Genomic DNA, 14,775 nt, shown 5'->3' on the forward strand with positions numbered 1-14,775 from the left:
TTTGGGGGAAAGGTACGCCTAACCTCACTTCCTGCGCTCCGACAGAGACACCAGCGACGATGTCTTCATTGGAGAACACGAGGAGGAGCAAAAGACTCCAACGGCCCTCACCGGAAATGGCACCGAAGCCGCCGCCGCTGCCGGAGAAGCGCTGGAGAGATCAGACCCTAGACGGTGGCCCGACTGCCACCGCCGGTAAAACAAGCTAGCAGACCTAATCTATAGCTATACAAGGACCATCCGCCAAGGAGCCGGGCTCCCCTCTCGCCGCCGTCGCCCAAGGAGGCGCCGGAGGGGAGGGGGCCGGCGGATCGACGGAGGGAGAACGGAGTCGCTTCCTGAGTCGCCCTTTTGAACTGTAGAAAGGGGATGCTAGGATGTATTAGCCAGCCAACTGTTTCTTTCCTCCGAGTTCAGTACTTACTAGTCCTCTTTCGCATGCCAATGTCAATACAATACAATACAAAGAGCTTCTTAAGTTCCAAGAAGATGTCAATTCTGTAAGAACTCCTGATGCCTGGGTATATATTTGGGGATCTTTTGACTCTGCTTCAGAAAAATTTTACAAGTACAGTTTCAGCTCAAATTAAAGTTCCCCCACTCTACCTTTGAAGTGGATTTGACAAACAAAATGTAGGCCCAAGTTAAATTCTATTCTTAGCTCATTCTTATTGATCGGGTAAACACTAACACACGTTCAGTCTGGTTACAACTGTGTCATGTGCCTTGATTATGTGGAGGAAATAGTCGCACATCATTTTTCGGATGCTGCACAGGTATCCCATATCTTACTATTACTAATTGGAGGCTCCTTTTGAAATCTCACGTGAAGCCATCTAGGATTCTAAATTGACATTCTAAAAAAATAGAGAAATTCTAAAAATTCTCACAAAAATCAGAAACATCTAGCCATCAATACGACAACTCTAATCATAATAGTCATTAGATCTATTATCTTTCCTAATAATTATAAATTACCCACCTCTGCCATTATGAAAATAGACTAAAGTAATCCCCTAAACGTATATCTAAATTACCCACCTATGCCATTATAAAAATAATGCAAATAACCCTCTAAATTTGCATATAAATTATCTAATTATATTGTTATTAAAAGTTAATGTAACCCTAAATCTGAATCTAAATTATATAATTATAACAAAATATTAAAGTACACCAAATACAAAATTATAAATTACTATTTCTATCATTATTAATATATTATTTATATAAAAATACTACCCATGATATATGTCACCATGTATTTATGTATGATGGAAGAAACAAGAATACCAATTCACAAACAAATGGGTTCAATTAAATATATATCAAAGACACGTGGAGGTGTGATGCAAAATGAAATCTATTGTAACTATATAATGATAAATATATATTTTAGAGTATGTGTTAGAATATTTAATAGATGAAAGAGGACATGAGATAGATAATTATAATTATTAGCTATATATCTTATTTTTATATTAATTCTAATTAGCCCGTGGAGGAGCACGAGTTGACAGGCTAGTTGGTTCAAAATGGGCATACAGTGAAATCTACAACTCAATCTCAAACATAAACCCTGAAATGAAAATTCTAAAAATCGTTTCTAGCCCATGCAAAAGTATACAAGTCGATGCGCACAAGTTACTCAAAACTGTTGTGCACTGTCACGGCTAGCCCTGCACTGATGCCGTCGACACGGTCACACGGTCGTGTTGTTAGTACCGTTGTTCCTGGCGAAGAACGCCGGCTTGGACGGCGCTTGGATGGTGATCGTGTCGCTGCCAAGCATCATTACCACTGACGACATCACCGGCCGCGCCGCTGGGTCTCCCTGGACGCACAGCAGCCCTACGTGGATACACCTCAGCACGTCGCCCACTGGGAAGCTGCCGCTCATGCCCGGGTCCACCAACTCGGCCGCCGTCCCGGCCTCCCAGTGCTCCCACACCTGCACGGTGGTTTAAAACCTTGAGCCAAACATCATCAAAACTTGCAGAGAGAATGGTGATCAGACTGCTCTTACGGTGGTCAAGAGGTCTCCAGACTGCTGGGGTCTGTCGCCGTCGTTACTGTTCTTCCTCCCCGTGACGATCTCCAGCACCGTGACCCCGAAGCTGAACGCATCCGACTTCACGGAGTAGTTCCCGCGCATTAGGTACTCCGGCGCCATGTACCCACTGAAACAAAAAAAAAAATGGAGCAGAATTCCGATCACCTTGTTGCCCAGAGATCAATAAGCTGAACCTGCACAAAATTAACACCGAGTTTTAGTAGTACAGACTAGGTTCCGACGACACGGCTGGTGACGGCCTGCGTCTGGTCTCGGCCGAAGATCCTCGCGAGGCCGAAGTCCGAGATCTTGGGGTTCATGTCCGCGTCCAGCAGGATGTTGCTGGCCTTGAGGTCCCGGTGGACAACTTTGAGCTGAGAGTCTTCGTGCAGGTACTGCAGGCCTCGAGCGATGCCGTTTATGATCCTGTACCTCTGCGCCCAGTCCAGCTGCTCACGTTCCTCGTGCTCAGTGTCTGAAATGATCATGACGGAAGCAGGGAGTGATCAGTGATGTGACGAGGTAAAAGTTTTAAACGGCAGCGTTGAGAGCAGTTCAATCAGTACTGAAGAGGATGAGGTTGAGGCTTCGGTTGGGGACGAACTCGTAGACTAGCAGCCGCTCCTGCTGCTCCAGGCAGACGCCGACGAGCCTGACGAGGTTCTTGTGCTTCAGCCTGGCCACCAGCGCGAGCTCGTTCTTCAGCTCCTCCACTCCCTGCGTCGAGCTCCTCGACAGCCGCTTCACCGCTATCTCGTCGCCGTCCGGGAGAACGCCCTGAACAAACCAAACAAATGTACTCTGTTAGTCACTGAGCATTTGTCAGTTGAGGAATTCCACGGAACATGCTTGATTGCTCCTTCAGTACCTTGTACACTACCCCGAAGCCGCCTTCTCCGAGCTTGTTGATCTCGTCGAAATCCCCTGTCGCGGCTCGCAGGGTGGAGACGTCGATCATCATCGAGTCCACCGTTTCCATGTCCTCTGCTTCGGCTGAATACACGGGGTCTGTTCAAGTATGAAGTTGACAGGTCATTTCTTTTCACATTCCTGCCTAGCGACGGCAGACCGGTCAGCCGGACGCGGTGGCATCCCGCCGGCCCGGGTTCGAACCCCTAGGGGGCGAATTTGGTGGCCGGGCCCGCGCAGTTTATCTGCGCGTTGAAAAAAGTCATCTCGCCCGCTCCACTTCAAAGCACAGGTCTAAGGCTGGTCCAGTCTCACGCGGGCTACGGTGCCGTTGTGTTTGGGTGGAGTGGGGTTTAGGGATTTTCTCGATCCGTGTGAGAGGTTGTCTTCTATTTTAATCCCAACGCCTTCGGGGAGGTCTCACCCATAGAGTTTTTTTTTCCAGATTCCTTGGAGAGTTTCACGGCTGTGAAGAATGAGATTTTGCCGGGACGTACATTACTGCTTGGTCTGTGCAACTGGCCGCCACCGCCTCCAGAAACAGAAGCAGAACACAAGGTTCGACGCTGCTAGAGTCGGCAGAACAACTGCAAGAACCACAGCGAAAACTCTGTACTTTCTTCCCCCTGTGAATTAAATTAATGAATGTGTAAGCAAATGAAACAAGAATTATGTGCCACAAACATGAGTTCAATCAACACCCGCGCTTTGAGTACTCTCGAACCATCTTTCCCTTTCCTACAGTGCCACAAGGCGATTTTGAGGGCGACTCGCTTTTCCCTCCGTCGATCCACCGGCCCCCTCTCCTCCGGCGTCCTTGCTGACGGCGGAGCTGAGAGGGGTGCCCAGCTCCTTGGCGGGAGGGCCCTGTATAGTTTTAGGCCTAGGTCTAGTAGCTCCTCTGTCCCACTGGTGTCTTCTATATCGCCGGCAAGGGTTAGTTTACCTCGGTGTTTCTTCGGCGACGGTGGCATCGGCGGCAGCGTCTCTGGCGAGATCTGTATGAGGTTAGTATTGGTCTTCCTCTTTGCGGTGGGGAAGGTCCTTTTGTGCTCTCCCGGTGCGTTGGGGATGGAGCTTTTGTTTGCTCCCTAGGGGCTTGTCTTCCTCGCCGGTTTGCCCGCCGGTGGAGTAGGCAGCGTGGGCTATGTTGTGCCTGGCTTCTTCGCGGAGGAGTCGAGGCTGGTCTTTCCGGGCGGCGATGGCGAGGCGGTGGCGTCATCGGCGTTGAGGAATAAGGTCCTCCGGCCTTGTCCCTGCTGCAGCGGCGCTCACTCCGACGCTGGTGCGAGGTCTGGGTGGGTGGAGCCTCCTGTTCCCGGCGGGGAGCTCCTGTGTTGGTTTGAAGATGCAGTGGCGGCTGTGGTCTGGCGGATGGTAGGAGAGTGGATCGAGCTCGAGTTTCCCCCGACGATGGTCGACGGCGAGCTTTGGTCCAAGGTTGTCGGAGCTTGGGGTGCGGCCCCGGTCGACGGACTATCGGCGATGCCTCCATCTCATCTGTTTGGGTGAGTGTCTACTTCGACTCTTCTCAAAGCCTTTTGGCGATGGAGCTTCGGTGGATCTGGGAAAGACGGCAAGCCGGCGTTGATGTCCAGTGGATGTGAGTTGCAGAGGTTCCTAGGGACTTGTTTGTAATTTCTTTATTTTCAAGGGACTGGTCTGCAAAACAGCTGTCCTCTGTATTCTTCCTTAACATATATGTATTTGTACGGGTCCAGGTACTGTTTCCTAAACTTCAATACAGGTATGTTTTGATCGAAAAATAAAAACATGAGTTCAATCAGAAAACAGTATGAAGGATAATGAACTTTGGATTGGTCAAAAAGTACTTTCTCAGTACTGTACTTTCTAAAATTCTACTGGTATTTTTGCATACGGTGACAGAAAAAAATGGGGCACTGCTAGATAAGTGAGAGGTCCATCCTTCACTCGTCCTTAAAAAATTATATGGAGTCAAGTCAGCTTTTTGAAACTTGTGACCACGAATATTATATAAAAGATCAGTTATAAGAAAGCGATGCACGTGTATTTTCTCCTTTTGGTGTATCATATCCTGGTGCTTCCATGGGTGAGCTACCTGAGCAGTCAATCCAAATCCAGTGAACAAAAATCCATGAGAGCAACTGAATTATATGCGATGCAGAGACACCCTTTTTTTCCCCTTCTCATCAAGATTCAAGAATGGTTGGAGAATGTCTAATTTTCAAGTGAGTAATCATTATCATCCTCGCACACCGCACTAATCAAGTTTTCGCCACGACCAACACGCACAAACAATTTTCCGTCAGAATATGCACGCGGGGCCCACCATCACGGACCATCAGTGCCGGCATGTTAGTGGTGTCAAACAAAGAGTAAAAAATTGACGCTTTTCCCTTACCTCCTCCTGCGGCCGCCGGCGCTCCGGAGCCCGGTGTCGCCAGGCGCACCGTCGCCGGCCCGTTGAAGAAGGGCGCGGTCTCGTAGCGGTAGGTGCAGTTGATCCCCAGCACCCTGCCTCCGATGTTGCTCTGGAACCCCGGCAGGTTCCCCGCCACGATCCCTGCGAGGCACTTCCGGCACTGCGCCGCCGTCATGTCCGGCACGCACTGCGCCAGCGCGTACACCTTGGGGAACTCCCGGTCGAAGTCGGCCTCCCCGGTGGCGAACCGCCGCGCGGAGTTGTTGGCGGCGCGCTCGGCGGTGGCGTTCACGAGGGCGGCCAGGAGGGCCACGAACCGGGCCGGGTCCGACGTGACGTTGGCGTTCTTGTTGACGGCGTAGTTGTTGAGCGCCGGGCCGGTGTCGTCGCCGGGGAGCGTGTGGACGTCGGAGTAGTGAAGGATGCAGGGGTCGTAGTAGATGGTGGCGTCCTTGTGGTAGGTGCAGTCGTTGGGCAGGTCCTGGTGTTGGTGATATGCCCAAGAGCTCATCATCACAATACGGTTTAAAGGCCCAAGAGGATATTGATCTAAGAGGGATTAGGGTTACTAATGGGCCTATGAGATAGAAGCCCATTAGTACGCCCTATATATACGAGGGAGGGGCTAGGGGGGCGACAACCAGAGAACTGCACCACTTCCTAGCCGCCGCCCCTCCCTCTCTCTCTCGGCCGCCGCCCATGCCATGCGTGCGGTGCTAGCACACCGACGCCCGGCGTTTCATCCCCGTACGTGTGGACTCCGTGGAGGCACTGCTGCGACTGTTGCGCTGATCGGCTGCTGGGATCAAGTAAGAGGAGCTCGGTTCGTGGGACGTGATCGACTACTTCCTCTACATCGACGCACGACTTCTTCCGCTGCGCTGCGCGTCTAGTGGTAACGATCTATGATCTTCTACTCGCAAGTATCTTGGGTATATGCGGTAGTGATGCTAGCGTAGCCTACCCGATTCCCTTCAGTGGTACCAGAGCCATCTTGCGTAGTTTTTAGTCTGGATCATTTGCATATATGTGATATGTTGTTGTAGTAGATTGGATCTATTACTTTTGCACGGTTTGATTAGATCAATTGGTCATAAGGGGTTAAAACTGGAGCGAGTTGATTGCGCGGCATGTGACAAAAGATTAGTTTGTGTTCTTTCTCTGTTATGCATACGACATGTTCCTACCGGCTGGAATCACCATAGGGACTAACTGTGTGCATAAGTCAGCAGATTGGACCAACAGATCGAGGTCATGTGTAGATGCAGTCTTCTCAAGTGCAAAGTTTGCACGGTCAATGTAATTGACTTAGTGAAAATTGAGGCATTATGAATGGCTCGGATTTGAGGTGATACGATCACTCTGATGAGATTTTCATAGGGATTCCATAGATGCGATCTGTGTAATTCTGTGAGGTTTTCAGGGCGCTGCCCTGAGACCCGCGGGGGGCGGCTCCCCCCTCGACCCCCCGCCCGCTGACCGCGGTTGCTTTCTCGCTGTAGCGGCTTCCTAAGCGCTACTTTGGTAGAACACGTCGTACGCCTAACTTGTTTTTGCAGCGTGTGATGTGAATGGTATGGCCTCAATGTCATGTGATGATCTATGTGATGATTTGTGCGGCCTGCGTGTCGCAAGTTAACACAACCGGGTTGAGGTTGCACCATTATTGTATAACGACCTGCGTGTCGACTTGTGATGTTTGAATCCTCATGTAATTATTTCACTAGCTATTAGATGTAGTAGCTTAGTATCTTTTCATGGAGGCTTCAATCATGATGGCGATGATGATCACCACAAGACAGGACGGATGGCAATGGAGGTCACCTTGGAGCCATGGTGATGGAGCCCATTGTGATGCAAGAGGCCATACTATTCACAATATAATATGATTATATGCCTGTGATGTTTATTTTCCTGTCATACTATTCTTTCATGCTTTTACATATGGTGGATGCTTTAATCATGATAGAATAGCTTCCCTCAGAAAAGGTTGAGTTTTGATGCCTTTTACCAATAGCTGCACCTATAAATTTTGAGCGTTGTGTGGTAGGTTTACCAAAGTAGAGTATCCTCAGCTATCACTTTTGTATAGGGTGGATGTCAGACATTCACAAGCATAGTATTGGTTTACTCAGCAAAGCTATCAAAACAGTTTTGGGCTTTAAGGCATAGGGTTGGGGCCGGGGCATTGGATGCCACCCAACAAACAAGAGTCGCATAGAGATGTGATTAGTAATTTGTTACTTACCTGTATCACTACTTTTCTAGCCGTGATGCTAAAGCTCACTAGAATTTTAGTGATTATGGATCTTGAACCACTATATGTCATTAGAGGGAAGATGACTTTGATATAGTAGGTTGTCTTTTGTTAAATCAGTTAATGAAAGTCTTTACATAAACTTAGTGCTGAAATCTTGCTTTACTTTAATGTTGTAGATCATGTCTGCCAGTAACAATTCCGCTTTCAATTTGCGTTCTGTTCTTGAGAAAGAAAAGTTGAATGGAACAAACTTTATTGATTGGTACCGCAACCTGAGAATTGTTCTCAGGCAAGAGAAAAAGGAGTATGTTCTTGAGCAGCCATATCCTAATGATCTCCCTGACAATGCAACTGCTGCTGATCGCAGAGCTTATGAGAAGCACTGCAATGACTCACTTGATGTCAGCTGTCTGATGCTCGCCACCATGTCCCCTGATCTGCAGAAGCAGTATGAGCATGCGGATGCTCATACCATGATCGAGGGGCTGCGTGGGATGTTTCAGAACCAAGCCAGGACTGAGAGGTTCAATATCTCAAAGTTCTTGTTTGCCTGCAAGCTGGCAGAAGGTAGCCCAGTCAGTCCTCATGTGATCAAAATGATTGGTTACATTGAGACTTTGGACAGACTTGGTTCTGAACTTCACCAAGACTTGGCTACTGATGTTATTCTCTAGTCGCTCCCGGCGAGCTATGAGCCTTTTATCATGAACTTTCAGATGAATGGCTTGGATAAAACATTGAGTTAGTTGCATGAGATGCTAAAGACAGCAGAGGAGAGCATTAAGAAGAATCCCAATCATGTGATGATGATTCAGAAGGGGAACAAAAAGAGGAAGCGTTGGACGCCTCCTAATCCCAAAGGTAAAGGCAAGAAAAAGAGTTCCGGTGGTGAGTCCTCGAGCTCTAAGCTAAAGCCAGCACCTAAGGCCAAATCTGGCCCTACTTCTGAAGATGAATGCTTCCACTGTCATGAAAAGAGACATTGGTCTAGGAACTGCAAGAAGTACTTGGAAGAAAAAAAGAAGAAGAAGGGAAGTGAGACTTCCACTTCAGGTATAAATGTTATAGAAATAAATATTGCATTATCTTCTAATGAATCTTGGGTATTTGATACTGGATCGATGATTCACACTTGCAAATCGTTGCAGGGTCTAAGTGAGACTAGAAGATTTGCAAGAGGCGAGTTGGACATTCGTGTCGGCAATGGCGCAAAGGTTGCGGTGTTGGCGGTCGGCACCTACCACTTGTCTCTACCCTCCGGATTAGTTTTGGAATTAAATAATTGTTATTGCATTCCTGCTTTGAGCAAGAACATTATTTCTTCTTCATGTTTGGAAGAAGTTGGTGATTTTAAGATTGTAATAGAGAACAAACGTTGTTCTATCTTTTGCAATGGTATTTTTTATGCTCATTGTCCATTGGTGAATGGATTATATGTTCTTGATCTTGAGGATAAATCTGTCTGTAACATTAATACTAAGAGGTTTAGACCAAATGATTTGAATCCCACTTTTATTTGGCATTGTCGCTTAGGTCATATAAATGAGAAACGCATTGAACAACTCCATAAAGATGGATTGTTAAGCTCATTTAATTTTAAATCATTTGATACATGTGAGTCTTGTTTGCTTGGAAAGATGACCAAAGCGCCTTTCACTGGTCATAGTGAGAGGGCGAGTGACTTATTGGGACTTGTACATATCGATGTATATGGACCAATGAGCTCAATAGCTAGAGGTGATTTTCAGTACTTCATTACTTTCACTGATGACTTTAGTATATATGGCTATATCTACTTAATGAGGCACAAGTCTGAATCGTTTGAAAAGTTCAAAGAATTTCAGAATGAAGTATAAAATCAATTAGGCAAGACAATTAAATTTCTGCGATCTGATCGTGGAGGAGAATATTTGAGCCTTGAATTTGGTGATCATTTGAAGCAATGTAGAATTATTCCGCAGCTAACTCCGCCCGGAACACCTCAATGGAATGGGGTATCCGAAAGGAGGAACCGAACCTTATTGGACATGGTTAGGTCCATGATGAGCCAACCTGATCTTCCATTGTCATTTTGGGGTTACGCTCTTGAAACTGCTGCGTTCACACTGAATAGGGTTCCAAGTAAGTCTGTTGAGAAGACACCATATGAGATATGGACTGGGAAGCGTCCCGGATTATCTTTTCTCAAAGTTTGGGGATGTGAGGCTTATGTCAAATGTTTGATGTCAGATAAGCTCACTCCAAAGTCAGACAAATGTTTCTTTGTGGGGTATCCTAGGGAAACCAAAGGATATTATTTTTACAATAAGGCGGAAGGCAAAGTGTTTGTCGCTCGCAATGGTGTTTTCTTAGAAAAGGAGTTTCTCTCAAAAGGATTTAGTGGGAGCAAGGTGCAACTTGAAGAAATTCAAGAAACACCCGAAACTGTTTCAGCACCCACTGAAGATCCACGGGATGTGCAAGATGTTGCACAACCCGTAGTTGAGGCACCAGCCCCACGAAGGTCTATAAGGGCACGTCGCGCTACTGACAAGCTCAACCTCCTTATTACGGAGGAGCGCCACGTATTATTGATGGAAAATGATGAGCCCTTGACCTACAAAGAAGCAATGATGGGACCCGACTCCGACAAATGGCTCGAAGCCATGGAATCCGAGTTAAAATCCATGCATGATAATCAAGTTTGGAACTTGGTCGATCAGATTGACAGTGTAAGACTTGTCGACTGTAAGTGGATTTTTAAGAAAAAAATTAGACATGGATGGAAATGTTCACATCTATAAGGCACGATTGGTGGCGAAAAGTTTCCGACAAATTCAAGGTGTTGACTATGAGGAAACATTTTCGCCCGTCGCAATGCTAAAGTCTGTTCGGATTCTCCTAGCAATTGCCGCATATTATGACTATGAGATATGGCAAATGGATGTCAAAACCGCTTTCCTTAATGGACATCTAAGTGAGGATGTGTATATGACACAGCCTGAAGGTTTTGTCGATCCTAAAAATGCTGGAAAAATATGTAAGCTTCAGAGGTCCATCTATGGATTGAAGCAAGCATCTCGGAGTTGGAATATTCGTTTTGATGAAGTAGTCAAAGGGTTTGGCTTCATCAAGAATGAAGATGAGCCTTGTGTTTACAAAAAGGCTAGTGGGAGCGCACTTGTGTTTCTGGTCCTATATGTGGATGACATATTACTGATCGGAAATGATATTCCAATGCTTGAAGCCGTTAAAACCTCATTGAAAAAGAGTTTTTCGATGAAGGATTTAGGAGAGGCGGCTTATATTCTGGGTATTAGGATCTATAGAGATAGATCAAAAAGGCTAATTGGATTAAGCCAAGACACGTACATTGACAAGATATTGAATCGGTTCAATATGCAAGATTCCAAGAAAGGTTTCTTGCCAATGTCACATGGCATTACTCTAAGCAAGAGTCAGTGTGCTACGACACCTGATGAGCAAAAGAGGATGAGTACGATTCCTTATGCTTCAGCCATAGGGTCGATCATGTATGCTATGCTTTGCATGCGCCCAGATGTTTCCTTTACTCTATGTGTTACGAGCAGGTATCAGTCAGATTTCGGTGAACCTCACTGGACAATTGTAAAGAGTATCCTTAAGTACTTCAGATGAACTAAGGATATGTTCCTAATATTTGGAGGCGAAGATGAGCTTCTTGTAAAGGGTTACACCGATGCTAGTTTTCAAACAGACAAAGATGACTCCAAATCGCAATCCGGTTTTGTTTTCTGCCTCAATGGTGGGGCAGTGAGCTGGAAGAGTTCCAAGCAAGATACGGTGGCTGATTCGACGACAGAGGCCGAGTATATTGCAGCTTCTGAAGCTGCAAAAGAAGCTGTTTGGATCAGAAAGTTTGTTTCTGACTTGGGTGTTGTTCCTAGTGCGTCCAGTCCAGTGGACCTCTATTGTGATAATAGTGGTGCCGTTGCACTAGCAAAGGAGCCTAGAACAACTAAGAAGTCCAGACATATACTGCGGAAGTATCACCTCATCCGTAACTTTGTTGAGAGAGGTGATGTGAAGGTTTGCAAGGTGCACACGGATTCAAACGTTGCTGATCCGTTGACGAAGCCTCTCCCACAACCAAAGCATGAGGCGCACATGAGATCTATGGGTATTAGATACTTACATCAGTGATTCTAGTGTGCGTGGGAGATTTTTGTGTCATGAGTATGTTTATGTAATGATAAATAATTGTTATTTGTTCCATGGATGATTATTTTTTACATTGATTATCAAGTATGTGACTTGTTCGTGAAACTCTTTGTTGACAATGATATGATTCTAAATTATCCCTAGTTTATGTCGTTGTGTGGGACAACAACGACGTTGAGACTAGCACATGCATTAATTGATGATCATGTTTCACGGATCATGGATATGGAGATATCGGATTAATTATGTGGACACATGTTGGTGAACATGGTGTTGGATTGACCCACTCCAAGACAATGTTGGGATTGTTATTTTGTATGTGCCATCAGTTGTTCTTGAGTGTTATACCTACTGGATCCTTAGACCTGAGATCGCCATTGTTTCTCACTGTGTGTAGTGGTGCATCTTGGGGCTGCTAAACGCTACTCCGTGACTGGGTAGTTACAAAAGCAGCTTACAGGTGTGTCATGAAACATGGAATGGGATGTGAGCGGATCAAGATGGAATTTGCCCCTCCTAGATAACGGGAGAGATATCTCTGGGCCCCTCGAGATAGTTGGATTTGAAAGTGCATGGCCATGCCAAAGTGATTAAAGAGTTAATCATGATGACAAAAGATTAGTTATGAATCCACTATTAGATCGAGAGAATGGTCGAGCTATCACAAAGGGGGCACGCATCTCGCTTTGAGCTTGACTGGTATCGTGTGGCAAAGGGATCGGTGTATGAGTATATCTATGGTTCGGCCGATATGATCTTTATGTGTATTTGTGAGTCACTATGCCCTGCTAGGTGCCGCTATTGACTTGTGATTCGGAAATGATTTCCGATCACGACCACCTACACATGAACCTAACGGGTCACACACTTAAGGGGTTTGGAATATTGGAAAGCTTGAGTGTATGATTGTCTCTAGTGCAAGTGGGAGATTGTTGGTGATATGCCTAAGAGCCCATCATCACAATATGTTTTAAAGGCCCAAGAGGATATTGATCCAAGAGGGATTATGGTTACTAATGGGCCTATGAGATAGAAGCCCATTAGTACGCCCTATATATACGAGGGACGGCTTGGGGGGCAACAACCAGAGAGCTGCACCACTTCCTAGCCGCCGCCCCTCCCTCTCTCTCGGCCGCCGCCCATGCCGTGCGTGCGGTGCTAGCACACCGACGCCCGGCGTTTCATCCCCATACGTGTGAACTCCGTGGAGGCGCTGCTGCGACTGTTGCGCTGATCGGCTGCTGGGATCAAGTAAGAGGAGCTCGGTTCGTGGGACGTGATCGACTACTTCCTCTACATCAACGCGCGACTTCTTCCGCTGCGCTGCGCGTGTAGTGGTAACGATCTATGATCTTCTACTCGCAAGTATCTTGGGTATATGCGGTAGTGATGCTAGCGTAGCCTACCCGATTCCCTTCACCCGGAACGCCTGGTCGAGGCAGCTCAGGCAGCTGGTGGCGTTGGTGTCGCCGCGGCAGAGCGCCATGGCCCAGACCTGCTCCGGGACGGCGCCCGCGACGGCGGTGGCGTAGAGGCTTGGGGACGCGGAGGCGTTCCGGGGCAGTGTGGCGGCGAGGAGGTCGAGGTTGGCCTGGAACGTGCTGTTGGGCTTGAAGCTGCTGCTGTCGCCGCACACCGGCCACGGGTAGGCCGAAGCGGCGCGCGGGGCGAGCAGGGCAGCGGCGGCCACGGCGAAGGCGGTGGCCACGGCGGGTGGGAGGTGGTGACTGGTGGCGAGCCATTGTGCGCTGGCACAGTGTGCACGGTGGAAGGTGTGTGCAGGGGAAAAGTATAAGGTTCGATGTTGAGAAAGTGGGCTTTTATCTCACTGTCTGTTATTCTTCTTTGCTAATCAGATTCGAAACCAAAAAAGTGAAAAAGAGAGAAAGAGAAAGAGAAAGATAACCAACATGATCAAAACTTCAAAAGTTATTTGTGTCTGAAATCTTTTCTAATTGTGACCTTCCAGATAGGGGAGAGCTCTGGGAGCAATTGGAGTTTGGATCACCTGCATCATCAACATGATCAAATAAGCACACATCATCTCTTTGTGTCCACACAGGTAGATTCTAAAAAAAAAATTGAGAGACTTGCTACTGTAAAACTATGTTACAAACTGTGAGATAACTACTTTTTGACTGCACAAAAATTTCGCACCAGCAAATACCAACAGATTTTGTGCTTGCATAGTTGAGTATAAACACCTCACAAATAAAATCCTGAAAAACTTTGGGCGAAAACTATACAGCACTGTATTATGCTTTTTAGGTTACAAATATTAGCTCTGTTCCCATGCAAACACAGTCAAGCTCTAAAGCACATGAAGATAACAGACTATCTGCCATTGAAGAATATGGATGCAGCGCACAAGGACCAGCATATATTCAACTAGTGACTTGGTCTTGGTGCCAGCAAAAAAACATATAAATACCATGCATGTGTTTACTCCATCTTAATTTTGTACAAACATTGTTATTGTCCATGATGCAGGGTAGCTTTTACAACACTGACATGTTGGGGCTCAATCCACCCAGATTGTTTGATAACCTAAACTCAATAGAGCATGGAGCAAAAACCACATACACAGAGATTTTGTAGCATTTCATAGGGTCCCAAGAAGACAAGCAACCAGCATCGTATTTACAGGTAGGAAAAAAGACAAATATTAAAAAGAACAATATCAGAAATAATATGGTTCATTGCAGCTGTTATAGTTTTCCTAGAATTCTAAACACCTACATTTGCATATCACTCTGCAGGTTTACAATTGTTCATTTACAGAGTTATTGACTAAATAAAGGATTGGGGGATGATGTGCCAATACAAAGCTCAGTGGATATTGCACCAGATTTGGATATGACAAGCGGTGGTGACATGTCAAATAGTAGCAATGGAAAAAATTAAGTTAGAAAAAATGATACCACATAATCCCAGCCTTTTTCCACCCCCTCGCAGATCATCAAGAAAAAG

The 14,775-nt window shown here is 46.5% G+C and overlaps 1 protein-coding gene across 1 annotated transcript; it reads right to left on the reverse strand.

Moving 5' to 3' along the window:
- Positions 1 to 1,441: 1,441 nt before the first annotated feature.
- On the reverse strand, positions 1,442 to 13,846 carry LOC120684818 (cysteine-rich receptor-like protein kinase 6). The gene is made up of 9 exons (XM_039966685.1): positions 13,768 to 13,846; positions 13,635 to 13,653; positions 13,226 to 13,553; positions 5,346 to 5,847; positions 2,922 to 3,061; positions 2,620 to 2,830; positions 2,285 to 2,528; positions 2,027 to 2,180; positions 1,442 to 1,951 (listed from the first exon to the last, which is right to left on the reverse strand). Exons 1-9 carry the CDS (start codon positions 13,844 to 13,846, stop codon positions 1,703 to 1,705), a joined length of 1,926 nt encoding a protein of 641 aa, XP_039822619.1. The 3' UTR covers positions 1,442 to 1,702.
- Positions 13,847 to 14,775: the final 929 nt, after the last annotated feature.

Source organism: Panicum virgatum, chromosome 8N (assembly GCF_016808335.1).
Source record: "Panicum virgatum strain AP13 chromosome 8N, P.virgatum_v5, whole genome shotgun sequence".
Lineage (NCBI taxonomy): Eukaryota > Viridiplantae > Streptophyta > Magnoliopsida > Poales > Poaceae > Panicum > Panicum virgatum.